This window comes from Metopolophium dirhodum, chromosome 3 (assembly GCF_019925205.1).
Source record: "Metopolophium dirhodum isolate CAU chromosome 3, ASM1992520v1, whole genome shotgun sequence".
Classification (NCBI taxonomy): Eukaryota; Metazoa; Arthropoda; class Insecta; order Hemiptera; family Aphididae; genus Metopolophium; species Metopolophium dirhodum.
The window spans coordinates 16,603,876-16,625,892 of record NC_083562.1 but is presented as its reverse complement, the minus strand read 5'-3'; the positions used below and the strand labels follow the sequence as shown (position 1 = coordinate 16,625,892).

General features: G+C 26.2%; 2 protein-coding genes across 2 annotated transcripts in view; one reads left to right on the top strand and one right to left on the bottom strand.

Moving 5' to 3' along the window:
• The window catches only part of LOC132940205 (uncharacterized), a 113,678-nt gene extending 101,237 nt beyond the window's left edge, over positions 1 to 12,441 (top strand). The window contains 9 exon segments of the mRNA XM_061007672.1: positions 8,143 to 8,257; positions 8,323 to 8,496; positions 8,589 to 8,662; positions 8,726 to 8,885; positions 8,950 to 9,134; positions 9,296 to 9,596; positions 9,655 to 9,689; positions 9,691 to 10,921; positions 11,867 to 12,441. Coding sequence (XP_060863655.1) covers positions 8,143 to 8,257; positions 8,323 to 8,496; positions 8,589 to 8,662; positions 8,726 to 8,885; positions 8,950 to 9,134; positions 9,296 to 9,596; positions 9,655 to 9,689; positions 9,691 to 10,921; positions 11,867 to 12,069 — 2,478 coding nt within the window. The 3' untranslated portion in view covers positions 12,070 to 12,441.
• Positions 12,442 to 12,643: 202 nt separating this feature from the next.
• Positions 12,644 to 17,201, bottom strand: LOC132940206 (cilia-and flagella-associated protein 96-like). The gene is made up of 6 exons (XM_061007673.1): positions 17,084 to 17,201; positions 16,852 to 17,005; positions 16,055 to 16,164; positions 15,838 to 15,964; positions 15,382 to 15,580; positions 12,644 to 14,458 (listed from the first exon to the last, which is right to left on the bottom strand). The coding sequence occupies exons 1-6, from the start codon at positions 17,199 to 17,201 to the stop codon at positions 14,207 to 14,209; spliced, it is 960 nt and encodes a 319-aa protein (XP_060863656.1). The 3' UTR covers positions 12,644 to 14,206.
• Positions 17,202 to 22,017: the final 4,816 nt, after the last annotated feature.

The window sequence follows — 22,017 nt, the reverse complement described above, 5'->3', positions numbered from 1 at the left end:
TCCGGTCGCGCTGCTGTCGTCAATAAAACGTAAGCGCCTTTTTGTTGATTTTTACCTGGAACATTAGTTTTTTTTTTTTTTTTTCATGTAGACGGTTTATTAAATATTGTTTGTTATCGTCCTCACACCGTTGATTGAAATCGAGTTTGAACTCCTACCTCTGTAGCTTATAGATTCCCACCAGTTAATATTGTTTCGCGCCCGATGGACCCAAGCCAAAGGGTCAATTTGCAGAAGAACCGTAGCAATATTGTGTCTGAAAGAGGCTTCAGGCCTTCTGACCGTTATGACTCGACGAAAAAAGAATTCTTAACTAGTCTATCTCAAAAAATCTGGCGAGCGTCATTGGTAAGTGGTTTGTTAAAACTGGCGCGTGTCTAATTTACAAATCTTATGTTTTGTAATCGAGCTGAACTGTTTTTATTATGTATATAAATTGTAATCGTAAAAACTGGATGTATATTATAACTAGCCAAAAATAATCAACAATAATATTATAAACTAGTGAAAACGTAGTGTCTTAAGAGAATGACATTTTTGGTAGGTGTATACAAAAATAATTTCATGCCCTTATTTTTATAAGTAAAATTAATTTCATTAATAGGCTATATATTTTTACCATAATATTTAATATGTTTTTGGGCTGGTTACTTTTTTTTCAAATCGAATTTTTTTCTAACCGATTTATTTTTGCGTGACGCTTTGTTTATGGCAAATCAATAAAAAAAATTAAATATTTCATATAAACAATCAAATAAATCTTAATTCATTAAATTCTCAACAAAATTTAGCACACTACTATATATCTTTCCATTGTACTATACCCAAAAAAAAATTATTTCTATGGTTCCTCAATTAACAGGTATTGGACATTATTAAATTACCATTCCATAATTTTATGATACTCTACGAGATTCTGAATCAAAATGTTCAGTGAATTATGTGTAACTAATAATAATTAACAAATTTAAACCTAAAAAGAATACAGAAAAGTTGGTAGTTGATATTTTTTTTCTTTGTATAATTTATTCTTATTAACTGTTCTTAAAAAAACATTTTTCATGTTTTCAAGATTTTTGATTAACATATAAAAATATAAGCATATATGACCCAAATTAACATTTTTTTTAAATACTTAATCTTGGACTGCCTATTCATACAAATGTAGTTGACATGTTACCGTTATTCAGATTTAAAAAGCTCAAGTATTATAAAAAAAAAATATTAAAATTTTGATTAGAAGATATTTTATAAAAATAGTAGTCATAAATTGTATATGAAATCAATTCATTTTCAAGTAGAACAGTCTTCAAAGTTGTAAATGCTGTTATTACAATAATATTTAATTCGATTATTGAAAATTCATAATCATATAGTTTAATTTAAATTTTTTTCATAATAATTTCTGATTATAATAATTATGACTTTACATGAATGTATTTTAAAATCGCCGTTGTATTCAATTTTAAATCGAAAACTAAATATATTGTTATCATTGAAAAAATAATTATAGTATGGTATTTTTATAATCATATTAAGTTGTGTATTGTAATTATAACACTTAATGTTACGAAAAATAAGTTAATTACTTTTTAATAATAAACGCATTTCCTACTCATACTTATATATTTGTATCAAAATGTTCTTGCTCTCGTTCTCCAAGATTATTATTTTTTTTTATTCATCTGACTATCCATCAAATTATATTTAATAGTAAAAGTTTAACTTTATATAATGTTCGTGACTAATGAGCCTGGCAAGATACAGAGATTTGACTTTGAGAGCAGTAGCACAGACAAGCTATTATTATTAAAAATGTTAAGTATAAGATAAACCATCGCGTTTAAATATCAGTTCTAAATATTTGTTTGTGATTTTTCCGTGCACTTAGGGAAACTACTAAACAATTAAAAATAATATTCTTTTGTATGATATAAACTATAGAGTATGGACACAGTTTAACCAATCATCGATTTTCGGAGTTTTATTACTGCTAGATTCCTTATACACTCAAACCCTAAAATGAAGTTGTACATTATGGAGTGTCTGAGCACCCCTAACATCAATCATTACGAAGCACTTTATGATTATTTATTTATGATACTATGCTTTGTAATGATTGTATCTTACATTTAGTTAGTATTACATTTTTAATATATTAAATTCCGTTATACATACCGTTATTTAAATATTTAAAAAAAAATTGCATATTTATATGAATTCATTGTAATTATGCAATAATTCAAATAAAAATGTATTCTGAACATAAATTTTATATAGCTTTTGGGGTCGTGTCAAATGTATAATTTATTTTATAACTTATTATTTATGCACGAAATATACCGTCCTGGGTTTTAAAATCTATTTAGAATCTTGGTACCTTATTATTAAAAATGTATATTTTTAATTTAACAAATGCAATCGATGCTTATCATCTTATCGTATTTATCAATTATTATATTTATATATATATATATATAGTGTATACAATAGCAATAGCGTTTACCATACCATCATTATAGTTGAGTCGTGTGTAAGTTATCGCGAAATTAGCAGTTTAAATGACCCTTGTTTTCTTTTTGAAGTTGTATTCAAGCCAGATAGCTAGCCAGCTTACCACCACCCACACAAACTGGACCAATGCCCGGTAGCTGTTTTCATACTGCTATCGGTTGTGTCCGACAGGCTGACTTGTTTAATAACACTGTATCACTACAGTTGAATGTGTTAATGTGAAGAAAAAAAAAATTGTGCCAGTCTAAATTCAAAACGATAACAGCGCTGGAGGGGGCAATGGCAATTCGAAACTATTGTACACCCTTTTAGGCAATCCAGTTGGTTTCGGCGAGTCGTGTGCGAATATTATCCACAATATGAAGTCCTGGAAATCGGTTAACGCCGGTTGGTACGGAAGTTTAGATAGAAAAAAATTACCGAAGATTGTTGTCACGGACGTTGGACCTGGTGTCAAACACATGCAGGTACAAACCAGATAATAATGTCAGTTAGCAGCCAAGAGTTTCAGACGTGTTGACATTAACCCCAATGAAAGTCGGAAAGAGTTTTTAATTTTGAAACTGTATCTAGTTTGTTTATTTGCACATGGTTTTAGTAAAACTTATTAAAATTTATAATATTTCTTAAAAACAGATATATTATCGGAAAACTAAACAATTTGAAATTGTATTTCTTCTATCAAAATATTTTATTATTAAGCAACTATAAAATATAAACTATGGTAAATACACTTTGATATACTTCGTTAATATATTATTTTATAATTTATATTGTATAGGTAGATATTGATATATTTGTGGTTTCTAGTACTTCTTAAATACGATAAAAATATATAAAGTGTAAGACAGTAAATATATTCAAATTGTAATTTATGTTGATTATATTTCGAATATTATTATACCTAATTTGTTAAATGAAAAAAATGAATTATCGTTTCAACTTGTTTACTGTTTTCTAACGTAGTTACTTCATCTCTATAATATAACATAATACAATGTGTTCGTTTTTTTTTTTTTTTAATAAAATATATAGATTAAATACTACTTTAATTTTTAGGGTTTGTTTGACAGATCATATTTTGATAAATTAAGTTGATAACTAATGTTAAATTAATTTCTACAACGTACAATCCCTGAAAACTTAATTATAACCACAACTTTGAGCCGCCAATTCAAATGGTTTCCCTCAGGAATGAAAACAAGCCAATGATCTGAGAATGTCTATCATTGCCAGCATCATTTACAAGTTACAATAAATAAGTATTTGTTCAAGTCGTTTTTTCGAGATTATATTGACATTGTGATACGGTAAATATTTATTTGGGAACTCCAAATGCTAAAATATTGTTGTTGATTTGAAATGGAAAAGTCATTATAAATTATATATAATAATTATTTAGTATAAATCCATAGTAAGTACCTACTATTAGAATATTTCGTATATAACGTTTTATACCAAATAATGTATGTGTACTTTTAGACAACCATTTTCAAGAGCATAGTAATACTCTAAATTAAACTCAATACACCAATTTCGGTTTTTATTCATTTTTATAAGTGCACAAAATTATGTTTGGAGAATAAGGTTAGGTAACTTATAAAGTCGTATAATCATGACATTTTCCAAAAAAATGAATATCATTATTTAATCTTAAACATTCATACAAATTTTAAAACAAATATTATGATATTCAAATAGCTTATAATATATAATACACTAATACGTTTTAATTAATTTGTTTTAACTGGAAAAAATTAACAAATTAAAACTATTTTAAACTTAAGTATTCCTAGATGTCATTGATTAGAATTTGTATAATAATTGGTAAGATTATTTTATTGATATTATAAACTTATGAAAATAAATTATTACTATTCTAATAATATTTGTTAGAAAATAATATGTGTAAAAATAATTTAAATACAAATTAAAAAATGCCAAAATTATTATAAATTTAATCAAATGCCAGTCATGGTCTTGGGACATTTTCAGGTTATATAAATAAATAATTAAAAATAAACATATTATAATACGTAAGAATAAATAAACAGCTAAAAGTAACATTTACAAAATATAATATAATATAATATAAAAATTCAATAAAATTTAAATTATTATACGCTTTTTATTTTTTATGATTCAACAAGTATTAAATCACGTCAATTTTAATATTAATTAAATATACCAAGTGTCTGCGAAAACTGGGTAGGTACACTCTATAACTCAGTTACTTACATTACTCAGTTACCCTTTACATATTTTAGGATTCGGACTGCGGGAGATTGATGATTCAATAGTCTAGTTTCAAGACCCACAAACAGAATTCAAAAATATGTATAGGGTACAGAGTAATATGGGTAATTTAATTTATACAGTGTATGTTGTTTTCGCGTACACACGGTATATGTATTATATATAGATATATTATTATAATAAGTATTCATTTTGACATTTTTTTTGTTGATCAATACGCCACAACAACAATGGTTATTATTAGCTAAGTACATGACAAATCTCCAAATTATTTACATATTTCTTTTCTTTTTATATACATTTTTTTTAAACTGTAATATTTCGTTTGTCACTTAGATTTGTGGTCCCAGAATATTACTCAGTTGATCGGATATATTTTTATATTTTATTTGTGACACAATTCAGTGACACTCATTTAATATTTTATGATTTACTGTGAGTTGAGTTACGCAGGTTGGACCTGTTGGAGGTTTTTCTTAGGCTTTCAAGTATCCGCGAGTAAGAAATTTCTAGCTCGTATTTCTTATTTTTGTCATTTAAAGTATTTGTGTTAGGAAATTAGGTAATCATTAAGCTAACTGATAACATGTAATTAGTTTATTATTCATTGTAGAGTGATAATTTTGCCACAAGTATGATTCAACTCAGTCGTTTTTTATTTACCCGATGGATAAAATCATTATTTCAAACTAATACAAATAATCATATTATTATACACATGGTTTGAAAACAACACATTTTATAGACCATCTTGTGTAGTTCTGTCTGCTTTCCATGTTACATCAAAATATAGTAAAAATTGGATGTACCTAGTATTGTAGTATCTAAATCAATAATATTTACACTATAAAAATATTTATGAGTGAACATTAAATAGTTTAACAGATGCAAACGAATCTAAACTATTTTTGTATTTGTAATATTTTGCTTATATTATGATGTACGTAATTAAATCATAATATACCATTAATGTTAAAAACGTTTTGTTTTATAAATGAAAAATATTCAATTCATGATAATCATTATAATTTTAAGAAATATTATAAGAATATTTCATGAAAATAGTAAATTTTTTTAAGTATTAAAAAAAAAAAAACTTAATAATCCATAGAATTCATCAAATGAGTAGAATTTTAAGAGTACCTATAAGGTAGCTAGGAACAAATTAAATAGGTAAAATCTTGTACAAAAAAAAAACATAGAATAAAAAAAATAATTTTAGTTAAATTGTTAAGAATTTGTAATAATAACTTTAAGAATAAGAGACATGGAATGTAATTTTTTGTAAAGATTTCAACATAATGTACTATTCTAAACTTTAATGATGTAACTTTGCCAAATACACTTTTTATTAAATATTATGATTACCTACTAAGAGATATGAAAACCAATTATAAGATTAAGTACCAAATATTTATCATTGAAATAGTAGTCTGGTAAATATATTATATTATAATAAAAATTAATTAGAGAACATTTTTTACTTTGAAACATTAGTGTTATCACTGTAGTAGAATGTAGATATATCGTTATGCTACTATGTGAAAACAAGTTTTACGGGATATTGAATTATTTAAAATCGTATTTTTCGAAAAATATTTAGTTTCTCACGAGTTTAGTTCTATTATACTAAAATCAGTAGGTAGGTACATTAATATTTCACTAACTTATTAGTTAGGTACTGGACTAGTGGATTTAAATTTGGTAATCCTACAAATTTATATAAAAGGCGTTTCAACTAACTATTGACTATCTCGTCACAATACAACTTAATTTTGTAGATTGCAGACACGTGACGAAAAAACAAATATTTGTTTAAATATAAGATAGGTACCTACAACCCTAATAGTTTAAAATATATCAAAAAATTAGTATTTAAATATTTCGATATTTTACTAATATTCCACATGTATGTAAACCTTAGGTCATAATAGTCATTTGTTTTTAAATTAAGTATAATTGTGAATATTTATGTATTATTATATTATAGTCTATAAAATTGAATGTTATTTTACAACTTGGATAACATCTATTGATTTTATTTTTAAATTATAAACTAACAATTGTTTTTATATTTGTATTTACATTATGAATATTTGTCTTACATATGCTATTGTTAAAAAAGAATATCAAATACCTACAATTTCTATAACATAGGTTTTGGAATCATTACATTTTAAAACCTTGAACTCTTTCAGATATTGAGTCCTTTTTAAATAATATATACTATAAGTACTTTAAGATGAGTAGTGACGTGTTCAATTGATTTAATACTGCATTTTCTAACGTTAATATATTTCATAATACATTTCGTGTCATATATATTTATATATACAATACAAACAATGTGAGACGAGTTGTATATATAAGTAAAGCTGTGGATTTAATGAATAGATAATAAGTGGTGAAGAAAATTGAAAAAAAATGGACAAGACATATCATTTTTTTTATTGCATTTAAGTATGATAATTATATAATGCATAGTATACTACTGCAATAGTACCTACGACCTACCTTAAATTTAGAATGGCGTCACGTCAGGTGTATCAGAACTTTAAAATGTACGATTAATTGGATATGAAGAATGCAACATGTGTTTATTTATTCTTTTAACTTGTCCGGCACTTAGGTTTGGGCTAATGGGTCATGGGTTATTGCCAAGAAAGGCTATATCTGTTTGGTCACATGAATTGGTTTGAAATAATATATTTGAGAGTATATCAACATTATTAAATAGATTTTAAAAATGTTCAAAAGTTGTTATCATGATACATAATGTATATTCACTTTTTCTCATTCTTTTTAAATCTCCTTTATTTAACTTAATAGATTATACTTTTATAATAGTTCAATCCGACAACTGTCATTTGTTAGTAGTTGCTCCTTGTCCAATTTGGCCGACTAGTATGCCCCAATAATGCATTTTCAAGTGCTATATATAATCATGTTCTTGGAACTATGCCATTTTCGTCACACAGTTGATTTATTTTTCATCAAATTTTATCGTTAGTGATCTGTTGCATGAACCTAGCCACAACCCGCTGGTAATAATAAAATATAAATTCAATTTTTAAAGTTTTTTACTCAATTACTTACTTAATATATGATTTTTCTATTTTTTTTTTTAATCATACAACCCTTATTATAAATACCATGTCACACAAGTACACAATACATTTTTCAAATATTTTTGTTGGTAAAATATAAAATATAAAAATGATATATTGACAAAATATCGAAAAAAGAATTAAAAATTTTACTTTATACAATTTTTATTGTACATGCATTATTTGTATATATGCCCAAATAATGTTCAAATGTATTATAACTATTTATTGAGTAATTTAAACATCTTTATTTTTATTTTTTTAGGAGTCTAATGGCATAACAATCAATGCTGATGACGGTTTGAGCCACAAACAAGTTGATTTGGATAAAATTTTTAAGCCAGCAACAGATTCGGGGGAAGTTTCTCCATCTAAAAACAGTAATTTATTCTGTTAAATTATTTTAATCGTATTTTGCTTACCCGTCTCAAATTTTTGATCTCAGGGAAAATGTATGCCAGTAGTAGTTTTTATGGTCCAGATCACCCAACAGTGGAACAGCAATTTGAGTTGGCTCGCCGTATATCCAGCTCATTAAGTGATATAAGTAATCAACAAAGTAAAGGACAATCCATGTACGTCAACCGCAAAAAGAGATCTGTTAAATGGGTTCATGAAGGTGATAAAATATACATTATATTTTTAACAGCATTTTTTAAAATATTTTTATGATAAAATAACTCTTTATTTGCACCGTATGAAAATAAAAAGGAGAAGGCAAGGGTCCTATACCATCAAATTTTCCACTTGGGCTACATCAACAAAATTATGAATCTACCGAACAAGTAATCTATAATTTTACTGCATTAACTAAAATAACCAACAATACTTATATATATTTTATTTAGAACTCAGAATCAAAACAAATTCTGAAGTTAGTCATGGATCCACGAGGTCAAATACAGGATTTACAAACTTTACGCAAACTTGGAGAAAATGTCGAACCTTGTCTTAGTCCAGAAGTATGCTTTGATTTAGTTAGAGACTTAAATGCCACAAAAGGAAAAGGTTGTATTTATTTTAACTTTGGTGTATTTTGTGTATTCATTTTATTGATTCATACATTTTAAAGGGGCTGCATTATTTGCCAAGAGACGTAAAAGGTCTGAAAATTGGATTGTTGACGAACATAATGTTAAATCTATTTCACCTAGTCTTTCTGAACCAGCAAATATAAAACATGGTAGTAATAATATCCCAAATCAACAACAAGGAACCATGAGAGCGGAAAATATTCAAAAAATGAATGAAATTCAAGTATGTATTATTAATTGTACTAATTACATTATGTAAATTCTGACTCACTTATTATTTACATATATACATTATATTGTGTTATAGTAAAATATTTAATATATTTATATAATATAATATATTATAATTGATTTATAATAATAGTTCAATTTATATGTTTTCAGCAAAGGTTCACTCAACCTCGTTTGAGATTGATTAAATCTCCATGGGAGGCAGCTTTGGAAACAGGATCTGTCGAGTCAGCCTTTCAAGATATGGCTCCAGTTTTTCCACCAAGAGGTTATATTGTTGCTCCAACTTCAGGTGCTTTAGAAGCAATTAAAGATGGCGGCAGAACATCAAGAGCAACTGTTTGTTCAACTCCTACAAGAACCGCCACACCAAAAAGTTGCCAAGATATATATATGCCTAAAATACCTAGAGGTTGGAATACGCAATGCAACAGACAACAGCCACCGACTTATGGTATGTAAATAATGATAATAAACGTTAATTGTATAAGTTAATTTTTTGCTGCTTGTAGGCTCAGTTAAACTGGATCAGATTTTTCGTGGTACCCCCAAATTCTCCAGTTAGTTTATTGAATAAGGCATCAATCTGCTCAACTGGCCTTACTTCCAAAGTATCTGAAAATTTATCTTTTACAACTTTTACAATCAATAAAGATAATTCACTTACTTTGACTCCAGTGCCAAAACCCCCAGCAACTCATCATGGCTACTACGATGAACCGAAATTTCACAAAGTTGAATTTACACCAAGATCAACTCCAGGTTTAGATCAAATGAGTGGCACTCATAAGTCAGAAAGTGTTACTGAAGAAAAAATAGATGAAAAAGAAGTTCTTATGCAATATGAAAATGAAAAACCAAAAATTGAACTACAGATAAAAGAAAACGAAAAGTCAAAATGTAATAATTACAACGTGTTTGTTCCCAAACCACATAAGACGTTTGAAGAATATATGCCCAAAATAAACACTTACACTGAACCGAACCGCGCTGAAAGTAGATGTTCACTTAAGTCACCGAGTAGCTTCGTAGGAATTAAACAGGAAAAAACGCCGAACACTGTTATACAAGAAAGATCTCTACCCGTTAAGACACTGATAGACACATTTGAGCATAATAATAGACCTGTAATGCGCTATTTACAGCTTGAAGAAAGAATACCATTGAGTGAAGAAATAAAACATTTGCACGATGATCCAAAACCGGGGTCAATTGATGGTAATTTAGCGAATGAGTATGAATCGCCTAATATTGGTGAAGAAAATGGATTTTACACAGCAAATACAGCTGTCGAAACGAGGAGTTTTGTGTATGGAACCAATGAACAACACGACTGTGCTGATGAAGTCAATCCCGAACACTATGTCAAGTCTGAATATTATGTAGATACATCTGGAGTGAGTGTTACGTCTAAATACGACAATACGTCAGGTTTCGCAGATCAAACTGGAAAAAATTATAAGTCTGAACATGGCAATAGATCTGATTATGCCGATCAATCTCAAACCAACGATAAGTCTGAGTACGGTGATAGATCTGAATGTGCAGATAAATCAGGGATCACTGATAGGTCTGAATATGGCGATAGATCTGAGTATACTGATGACGTTTCATTATCATTTGACGTAAGGGGTGATATGAAATTTCAGACCATTAGGCAATTAGCCACTCCGGACAGCCTAGAATCTAGTATGTTGTTTGCCCAGAAACAAAGCTCACGGGATGAACGTCATCAAGAGTACAATAATTCTAATTATAATGCACCACGTAAAACAGCAGGCAAGATAAATATTCGACCGTTTGATTTTTGCACGTTCTTGGAGTTCATAATTTATATGTGCAATGAAATGTCCTTTCCAATGTATGCATGTTTTCCTCTTACAGAAACCACCGTTTGATAAAATCTTTCAAATATTTAGTTTTGTAAAAGTATAATAATGTCTCAGATTTAGATGAAATCCTTAAATACGAAGCAATAATGTCATGAAGAGTAAGCACATGAGTTCAATTTCCATATGAGTAGGTAATCATTAAGTATTTATTGCTATAGAAAAGTTCAAAATACAAAAACAAATCTAAGTAGAACATTTGTTTAATTAAATAGGTACTTAAAAATGAGCGATGATTTGTAAAATATATAATTTTCCGTATCAACTGATCGCATATTTAGATAAACTAAAAATATTACTACCTACCTAAGTAATAGGTGCTCGGTGCATAATTAAAAAATACAGTTATATTATTAGAATATTGTGAAACAAGTCAGTTTTGCGTTTGGAATCTAATAATTTATTAGGCATTCTTTAGACACAAAAATTAAGCATAATATTAAACAATGAATTCTGGAAGAGAAATTTATTTAAATTTTACTTAGAATTAAAATATAATTTTATTAACATTTGTTATAAACGTAATAATAATGTTATTTCAATTCAGAAGTTATTTTTATTTTATTATAAAAGGAAGTTTATTTACAATCTGTATTTTTGTTATACAAATTAGCAAAATTAGATAAAATAAATACAAAAACCAGTAGAAGGACAGGAGAGTGGATACGCACATTGGCGGCACTCCGAAAATTTGAAAGTTTAAGGGTTACATTTTTTTGTTTTGGATATACCTTTGTGGCATTTATTACTTAAATTGTATTTATTTAACAATTAAATTGTGAACTGCATTATATATATTATAGTATTATAATGTTTGTATTTTATTTTACAACAGATCCTGCATATGTGGTTCCGTCAAATTGTAATCAGTCAACAAATGTTCAGTTACCATCATATAAAGACTATTTATCATTGAGCAACTATAATACCGCACCCAGAGGATGGAAAAAAGGCGAAACAATATTTTATAGACCAGTGACATTCAATAACCAACCAAATCGTGAAGATAACCGCAGAAAAAGCTTTACCGACTTCTGATGCCCATTTGAATGTATATTATCTATATTAATTAAAATGGACCGTTTAACGTGAGATGATGATAATATTATATCATAAAAGCGTGATTTAAATTACTTTACCTGGTTGCAGATTTAATGAATTGACAGGTTTCAAACATCGTTGGTAAATCGTAAAATGTTCGATTTTTTTTTACATACATTAACTATACCATGATTTTAAAATGCTTTCAAGTTGTGTTATATATTATTATAGGTAATAATTGTAATAATTGTTTATTTATTTATTTATTTTTTACTGTTTGACAGTGTTCATTATTTGTTTATTTCAAATCGAAATAAAAGTCATTTTATCAAAAATAAAAAATAAAAAAAAACAACCACTTATAATATATTATGTGTTTTTAACATTTTATTCATGTTGTATACCTACGTGTAATTAGTATGGTTACTCGTACGTTAACCTAAGTATTACGTAATACCTACTAATAAAGATAATAAGAAGAATGCGTGTTTTCCGTTTGGTATAGTATCCATATCGTAAAACTATTCTAAGTGAAAATTATCTGTCAGCTTATATTTCTAAGAATATTTTATTGTATATTCGTAATATATTGTTCTATTGGTAAATAGTAGTAAATGGTAGTTATACTATTGATTAAACTAATTTTTGTTAAAAACATATTTTTCCTATAAAAAACCACGCTCAATGTTGATGATCAAAGGATTTTTATTATTATAAAAAGTGTTTTCAGAGTCAAACATAAAATTAAAAAGATGCATCATTGTAAAATCAATACATTCGTCTCCCCACTCAAAATATAAAATTTTAAATGAATATTTAATCTAAAATATTTTGATAGTGATACCATGTTCAGTAATAATCAAAATATTTAAGTACATTTAAAGTATCTACGGTTATTCGTATTTATAATTATTATAGATGTTGTCAAAACTTTGTGTTTCGTAAATATTTCCATTTTTCCGTAATTTTGATTTAGTTAATTTATGATAATTTTTTGAAAAATATGTTCGGGGAATTTTTTTATTCAACACCCAAAAGTTCTATCTAGATCCAATTTGTTAACAGAAACCACGCCCTCATGTTTGAACCATTTTTCCACTGTTAAAAGTGTCTTAAAAAAACAAAAAAAAAAAACACATCACTGTAGAACTTACTGATGTCCGATATATGAATTCATTCATCGCTCTGCAAAGAATCTAAGACGGAGGGAGTCGTTCTTCTGCATTGGTCCGATTTTTTATTCGCAAACAAAAAAAGTAAATAATAAATTGAAAAAAATACAGTTAAAAGTTTCTTGAGATGTCTGTAGATGTAACTATTTTATAAATAATGAAATTACCTTAAATAATTATAACATCCTATAAAGTAGGGTAGAACTTATAGACTCATACAATTTAGATGTCAGCATTATCGTTAAAAGTCGTAGCTAAGTCGTTAATACTAAAATATTATTATGTTTTATGGATTTTGAAATGAAACACAAATATTTGTCACAGAGTAGAAACGTATATACATCTCATTTTTCTCATCATGTAGGAACTGGCATATATAATTTTAAACCTACTAGATTCGTGTAAGAACTTCACATTATTTTAAATACATTTATTTTTACTAATTTACTTTATATGAGTTTCAAATAAAATATTGAATGACACACCAGGTTAGCCAAATACTAAGATTTTATTTATCCATTTATTCAATATTTTCAGTGTTATCAAGTTGATTGGCCTCATTTTAGCAAGCAGCTATAGACACAACAATTATTTATTTGGTTTTAAAAATCATTCAAATATTAATAAATATCACTCAACAAAAAAGTATTGTCTAAACAATTTTTATACTTTTCATATTGTATGTTTATAACATTAAAGTTTTAATTTACAAAATTTAGCAAAGGGAGAAATCTAGTGGAGTTTTAAAATTAAGTAATCTAATTATTACTTCACTAGATCGCGCAGCTTATTTACTATTGTATAGATGATATTTTTTAACAATACATTTTACAATAATTGTAATAAATGTAATAATTTCAATGATTGTAAAATGTAATAAATTATTTATTAGTTGGACATTTACCTATTAAAAGGTTTATAGCTTAAAATTAAAAATAATTATTTTATTGTTCGTAAATAGCTCATTGTTTTACAATTGTTTCTGCGGGGTATGTAATGGTATCAAATGTACGCCAGTTGTGATTGTTCATTGCAATTTTTAATTTCCGTTGAATCGTTGATGTAGTATATAACGATTTGTTTCTAGTTTGTGGATAGAATGTAATAATTGATTTATCATCTTTTTTGTCTTTTTTATTCTTATATCCAATTCTAAATGGATCAATGTAGCGGTCATCGGAATGACTGGGCCACTTTTCAAAACCATTTCCAATCTGAAAAAAATAAATTCCTCCGCACTTAATTATTTAAAACAATTTCAAAATATATAACAATTATTATTTATTAATTTTTATTAAAAAAACATTGTTTGTATGTTTTTGCTAGTAATTCAAACAGCGTATAATGTGATAATTATTCATACATGCATACTGTATAAATAATAATAACTATAATATAATAGTACCTGTAATTATTATACTCTAAATAATAGATTAAAGAGACTTAATACCGATCTAAAAATTTAGTAATGGAGACCAAAAAACGATACAACAGTGTATAGGGCCTTTGGTGGTCGGATTTTGTTTCTGAAAAGTGCTCTGAAATTGTTGTTTGTTCTACTAGTAATCAATCGAGAAATTTTTTCTTTTAGTTCTTAAAGGTGCAATATTCAAAATTAAAAACGGTTTTTGTTTTTAAAAAACCTATAGTAATTTATATTTTAGTACTAGAAAAAAACTTACAGTCGATCACTTACAAACAAATCATGTAAATAAGATCTTTTTTTCAGAATTAAAATCTGAACGTTTAAAATCATGCAGTTTTGTCTAGCTTATAAGCCTTATTAATAGAAGCTTTTGATAAAAAAAAAATCAAATTAATTATTGTTTGTGTAATGCATAATTATTGGCATGTAAGTTCACGTGCGGGAGCCCTCACCTATTTATTTTATACACAGTCAGACATAGAAGATTTCCTATATTGAATTCCTTGAAAACGGTCGGTATCGAAAAACTCTAGGTCCCCTTAAGCCTAATACTCTAAAATTATTCTGAGTTGAGGTCAGTTAAACCAAGCCAGTTTTATCATTCCTCCAACTGTGGATACTAGAAATTATATTAACCATGTTTAAAATGTTTACAAAAATACAAAATGAATAATAAATAAGCATGATACATGTACGCGAAATGCTACTTACATGATTTATTGTTGAAGGTGGAACAAATGGTGTTCCTTTAAATTTGGGTTTTGTGATAGTATTGTACGTCGACTTTTGATCATTACTAAAATAAGGATTTTTTTCAAAGAACTCATAGGAACCACCAGTTAAAAATGGTGAAGTCTTGTTTAATCTATCTTTTATATTATGTTTTTTCACGTCATTATATGGACTTGACCTACGAATAAATATTTTTTTATAATTCATTTTATTACACTCAAGGCAAATGGACACAGATCTAAATTATTTAAAATCACCTAAAATATGTAAAAAATAGTTTGAGTTAATTTATTAGAGATTACTAGCTATACATAATTATTAGTGTACCTATCATATTGTTACCTAGTGTATACGAATCATTAAATATTATTAATGTAATAAATCATAGTAAAGTCTATATTTATATTCATATATTTTGATTTACGCTATACTTACTTGTATTCAGGGAACGGACTGAAACCAATATCTGTATATCCAGGTCCTCGTGTATTAGTTGGTTTAGTAAAGATGTATGGTTGGAGCTTTTCTTTCTTAGGTGAAGGTTTTTTGACATTAGACATTGCTAAATCAATAAATAAAATATAGGTACCTGTTAGTGTTTGTAAACATTAAAACTATTAAAAAGAAAATTACATTTATTCATATTATGAACCTGAAAGTTTAGGACCAAATGTTCCAAAATGATCACCGGCAGTTGAATGGTGTTTTGCAGGACCTGTAGGTATAAATGGGTGCGTACTAACTTGTTTTTTCTTATTTTCACTTGTAATATTAAAAAAAAAAATATTACACAAATTATATTTATATTAATAATGATATAAATAAAAAGAAAGACAACTTTAAAATATAATTTAGTTGAGTTTTATACTAATAATTAATTACAATTACATACCTACATTATAGGTACCCAATATAGGTATACCTATAATTTTACCAGTAAGTATTATTATTTATTATGATTGCCTAATTATCTTTTTATTATAAGGCACTAAGGCAGTATTTCTCTTTAAATTTGTATAAATTAAAATCTGATAACCACGAAATCGAGGATATTTCAAAATTTATATTTGTAATGTCCAATAAAATAAGTTATAAACAAAAAAATCAAAATTAAATATTATAATATTATAATAGAACAATTTTTCTAGAATTTAATTTTTTTTTTTAAACTAATAATGAGATATTTTAAGGTCAATATAAATCAAACAGAATATAATTAAATATTATCAGTCTATTTTAAAACACTTAATTTATAACGAAACTGGGTTTTAATAATTATAATATTATTATTAGATACCTATATGATGACCATTAAAATTGTTTAGTACTATTTCAACATTTATAAAATTATCATATTATTAAGCCGATTAAATTCAAATGTTAATAAAATTAATTTTGTTCTAGAAAGATATTTAAATAAATATTACAAATATGTAAATTAATAATCACTTCTTATCAAACAGTCCTGTGGGTGGTGGTTTCCATTTTTCATTTTCATATAACCTTTTAAATTGTGGTTCAAAATAAGCGTCTTGAAGACCTGTTTTAGTTTTTAAAGTACTTGGATACATTTGAGACTTTTTCAAATCCCGTATATTATCTTCTACAGGTCATAAATTATATTTGTATACATTAAAATGTTTAAATATCATACATTTGAATAAATGACACTTGTACAAACTTTTATTAGGATACTTATCGCCAATCATATATGGCATCTCCGAAAACAAACCAATACGCTCCATGTCGTATTTTCCATGGCTTTTACCCATGTCGTCAAAGGTTGGACGTGCTGTCATTATAGTACAGGTATTTCGAATTATTTAGATAAAGTTATAAAAAAATATTGTGATAAAACTTTCCAGATCCCGTGAGTAAAGATTTTACACGTTCGTGTTAGTGGAAATGGAATTTCTATTATTTATATACAATGCGTCAATAAAGTCATTAATTGTGATACAATAAAACAAATAACATTGTTTTGAATGTCACCTATAAATGATATTATTTATTAAACTGTAAGTGGCCAATAGCTAAATATTACTGCTTAAAGCTAATAAATTGTATTTCAGTACGTAGGTTGTTTACCTAGGTAAAGGATACTTTTGGTTAAAATAAAATACCCTTAACTTTTTAATACATCAGTCATTTTTTTTATAAATTTTCGGACAACTTAAAACATTTTTCATTATAATTCTTAGATTTATAATGTATCCATGATAAGTCATTATAAAATATAAATTGGTATGAAAAAATGTCATAATGAATATTTAAAAAGTTATTATAATTATAAATACTTAATAATATATAAACTTCAAAAAATTAATAAAATAAAATAAAATAATTAAATACTTTGTCTGTAACATATTACATAACTAACATAATGACTGATTCAGTCAAAAATCGAAATGCTCTGAAACAAATTTCATCATTTTCGAGTTCACTTGTATTAGTTTAATATTTTGAATTTGAATTATTTAATATAAAAGATATATTTTTTTTGAAAGTTGTGATATTCATAACAATACGTTATATCTACCTGAATTACAAAATTGTGTATAGTTCCAATCGAAAAAATATTCGACGAATTTTTCTGTAACTTTGAAACAATTAAAAAAAATAACTCACATAATAATATAAAACCAATAGCTTAACTATTCAGTTTAGAATTTTTAATTTACACCTTAATGTATCTGTGTTGTATAATAACGTAAAAATATCTTTAACTTTTTAAATCAAAGTAATTACCAACTCCAATCATAAAAATAATAATCATTGTATTATTACAAGTGACTAAAAATAAACTCAAAAATGTTGTTTTCTTTTTATTGGTTTCGAAGAAAGTTACTGGTCGTTTCAGTAACATTGACAATAATTATAGTTTTTATATAATATAAAAAAAGTACTACTAGTATACTTAAAAAGTTTGATTAAAATTATTTACAATTGTATCGTTCTTTGTTTTTATAAGCTACAGTTAAACAGTTTGTACTTACAATCTCGAACATTATACTGTAAGATGTATGATTAATATGATGTAGGTACTTATAAGAACAAATCCATGATTCGCACAAAAATATCAGTTTAATTTTTTATATATTTAGTTTTTTTCATAAGTGTTTTTACCAAACTAAACATATTACAAGGATATCTAAGTTAATTTATTGTACAATTATATTTTGCAAAATTCATACATTTTTCTTTTTTTTTTTTTTTACAACAAAGGAAGTTAGCCAAAATTAGTTTTTATACGGAAAATGTGTATTGTATTCCAGTTTTTTTTTTGTTTAATTTACAACATATTATTTTTAAATTGAAACTAATTCGGAAAAAAATATTATTTTTTAGTCATATACTCATATTCCTAATTTACTTTCGAAAAAATAAACTTAAATAATGATTTTTTAATCTAAATGTCAGTGACCCAGTAAAGATAAAACAAATATATTTTTTAAATGTTTTCCTGTGTTTTGATCACTGTAAAGTAAATTTAATAATCTTATATCGTTAATATAATAAGTCTATGAGTTTTAATATTCTATATTAGGTATAGTAATTTTCATACTACGTTTGGCCCCAGTCATATAAAATCATTGGTAAGTATAGACACATTAAAAAAAAGCACTGTAAAAACGTGTCAGCCATAATTCCGTTAAATTCCAAAACGTTAATAACTAGGATTGACCTAAACGCTTCAATTCGTAAATAAAAGATGGAGTTTAATACTCTAATGTTTTAGTACTCTCATTAGTTTTTCTGGTAATATAGGTAATATGGTCAGAAATTATTATAATAAGTATAATTATAAATAAGTCTAGTATATTGCTAGATTTGATTTTTTTTCCACCGTTTATGTATTGAACGTTATTAACAATTATGATTTAAAAAAGTTCTGTTTACATAAATTTGTGAACACATATTTGTTTTTGATTTATTTTAAGGTTTAGTAGAATGATAAAAAAAAATTAGATTACTGGTAATAGGATTTTTGAATGGAGAAAAAAACCATTGGGAATCTGATTTTGATTAGATTTTAAGTAGCAGCAGCTTCTCTCATAAAACTCTGACCCAACTCAATTACAATCTGGGGTACCATAAACCTACCCTGGGCCATCTTGTAACTGAAAATAAACTCCTTAGAGATTATCAGATCTAACCGACGATATATTTCATATCGATGATGAGGAATAGAAATTATATATTATGACGTTTAATATTTGTATTAATGTTTACCATGTGATTCAGCCTAAATTTCACGTTAGTTAGATTTTGATTATATTATATATTCTGTTTAACAAATTTTATAATATGTATAGCTTAAAAGTTAATACTATTTCTTATAGACCCGATTAAAAATAATATTATTTTAAATGATATAGAAACGTGACGTTTGATATAAAAATAATTTTTTTTTCTTATTCATCAAAAATATAATTACAATCAATATACACAGAAGTGCAATAAGTAATTTTAATTAGATATCGACGTAGTTACAATAATAAATGAGTTTGCGAGGGCACTCAGTAGTGCCATCCGACAGATTACATTTGACGATCTCTAGTCCAGGATCGTTTTAAACGTCCCTGGGGAATTTCAGGGATTGTATAAGAGGAAAGTCGGTTTATTAATGGATTTTTATGATCAATAAAAATCGATGTAGCATAATTTGGTTAATTGAAAGAGCGTTGGGATTTTTAAATCATAAGTCATTGTAGAGATTATTATTTATTTTATGGAAAATAATTATAAAAAATATCCACCCATAATTTAATAAGAATTGTAAACATTGATCTAACATATTAAGTATTCCTAAGTTAATATATGATTATACATTAAATAATATTGTATTGTTTTAAACCAATAGTTGTTAAAATCATAAACTACGAATTTCATATTAAATTCTACTCAAAAGTATAGTAAAATACCTAAATCTTATATTTTGAAAAAATAAACTATTCATTATCTCAAATGCATAATTTATTTACAATAGTTTTAGCTAAAAAAATGAATACATTGACTATTCAAACAAGCTATATAAAAATAATAGAATAAAATAAAATTTAATTAAATATATTTTCATTAATTTTACAAATTACATTAATAAAAAAAACACCTTATCTTTTAGTATTTATAGAAAGGCCTGAATAATTTGCATAGAATATAATTTAAAAATAAATATACTCTTTAAATAATACATGAGACACATAATAATTATTTTTACTTTTTTGTGTATTAATTAACCATTTCACTTGTCTTATTTTATTTTTAGTAAACTTTTCTAGAGTGAAAAATAAAAATTATATTTTTAAAGAGTCGTTTTAATATGGTAATACAATTACATTTTTTTAAATATTTTTAGAAAGTTTAAAAATTTTGGTTTTATGAAAAACGAATGTGTTGTAAATAAGAACGTTTTCTTCTAACTTATATTAAAATGTGAACAAAACACAAGAGGACTCAAGTCTTTATCACCACACTAAAACAAAAAAATAAAATGTAGAACAATTATTGTGATTGTAGAAAATAAAGCAGATAATACCGTGATATTTTTATTTTGAAATTTATACTTTGTAGTGCAGGGCCGTAGGGGTAACTTACCTTTCACTCAAAATCTAAAATAAATATTTATAAGAATTGAATTTACATCTTATGTATTTTATAACTAGCGCTATAACTAGACTTCAATCTGGAAAAAAATAACAAACATAAAATACGAGGTGCTATATCTGTGTATTTTGGATTTAGTGTACCACAGTTCACAAGAAAATCGGCATCGGTATACCTCGCTTTGTGAACTAATTCAACCTAGATGGGCAATCTGCCTGGGGCGGATTGCATTTGGTATATTTTCGAACGTTGTTCAAACTACTCTTTAATCTTTCCTGGTATCTCTAAGAATAATCTCTGAAACTTTCGTCAAAATAGGTTCAGTAGTTGTTGAGCCTATATATATTATTTTCTATAAGCATAAGGCAATTGTCTTTTGTTTTAACCTGAACATTTGAATAATAAACAAAAAATTAAATAATATTATTTTCTATTTAAAAAAATCCCATAAATATCTCTCTATATTTTTAACAAAAAAAAATCGGTAGTCGTGAGCCAATATGAAATTCACGTGTGAGCCACCATTAGGAGTATACTCTATATCTGTAAAAATAAGCTACGGACATCCAACAATTCTCAAGGAATCTATTGATATAACATTTATTGAAAACACTCCAGTATTTTCTGAGATTAGTGGGTTTTAAACATAAAAACTCTTCAGCTTTATAATGTTTTATGTACCTATAATAGTACCTATAAATATGAAATGTTTCATTATAATATTATGACTAACTGGAAATTGGGGGAGGGTTGATTTCCGCTTTGTGTGTAGTTGGTCTGAGCTTAACAATTATTTATTTACCTACATAATTTTAAAATGAATGACATACATTTATCCCAGACAAACAGGGAAATAACTATTACTGTAGAAATTAAATTGTATTGTTAAGAGATGTAATGGACTGTAATTCAGCGCATATTAAATATTTTACGGTATGATTGCCGTAAAAATGTATGGAATAGTAATTTTCAAGTATCACATTTATTGTGATGTTGTGTTAGTATATA

Excerpts from the sequence above, each read along its gene's own strand:
- LOC132940206 (XM_061007673.1), bottom strand. The coding sequence starts at position 17,201 with ATGACAGCACGTCCAACCTTTGACGACATGGGTAAAAGCCATGGAAAA. Across the intron at positions 16,165-16,851 it reads ACAGGACTGTTTGATAAGAA|TGAAAATAAGAAAAAACAAG; the intron begins GTGATTATTAAT and ends TAATATTACAAG. Across the intron at positions 15,965-16,054 it reads ATTTGGTCCTAAACTTTCAG|CAATGTCTAATGTCAAAAAA; the intron begins GTTCATAATATG and ends TTATTGATTTAG.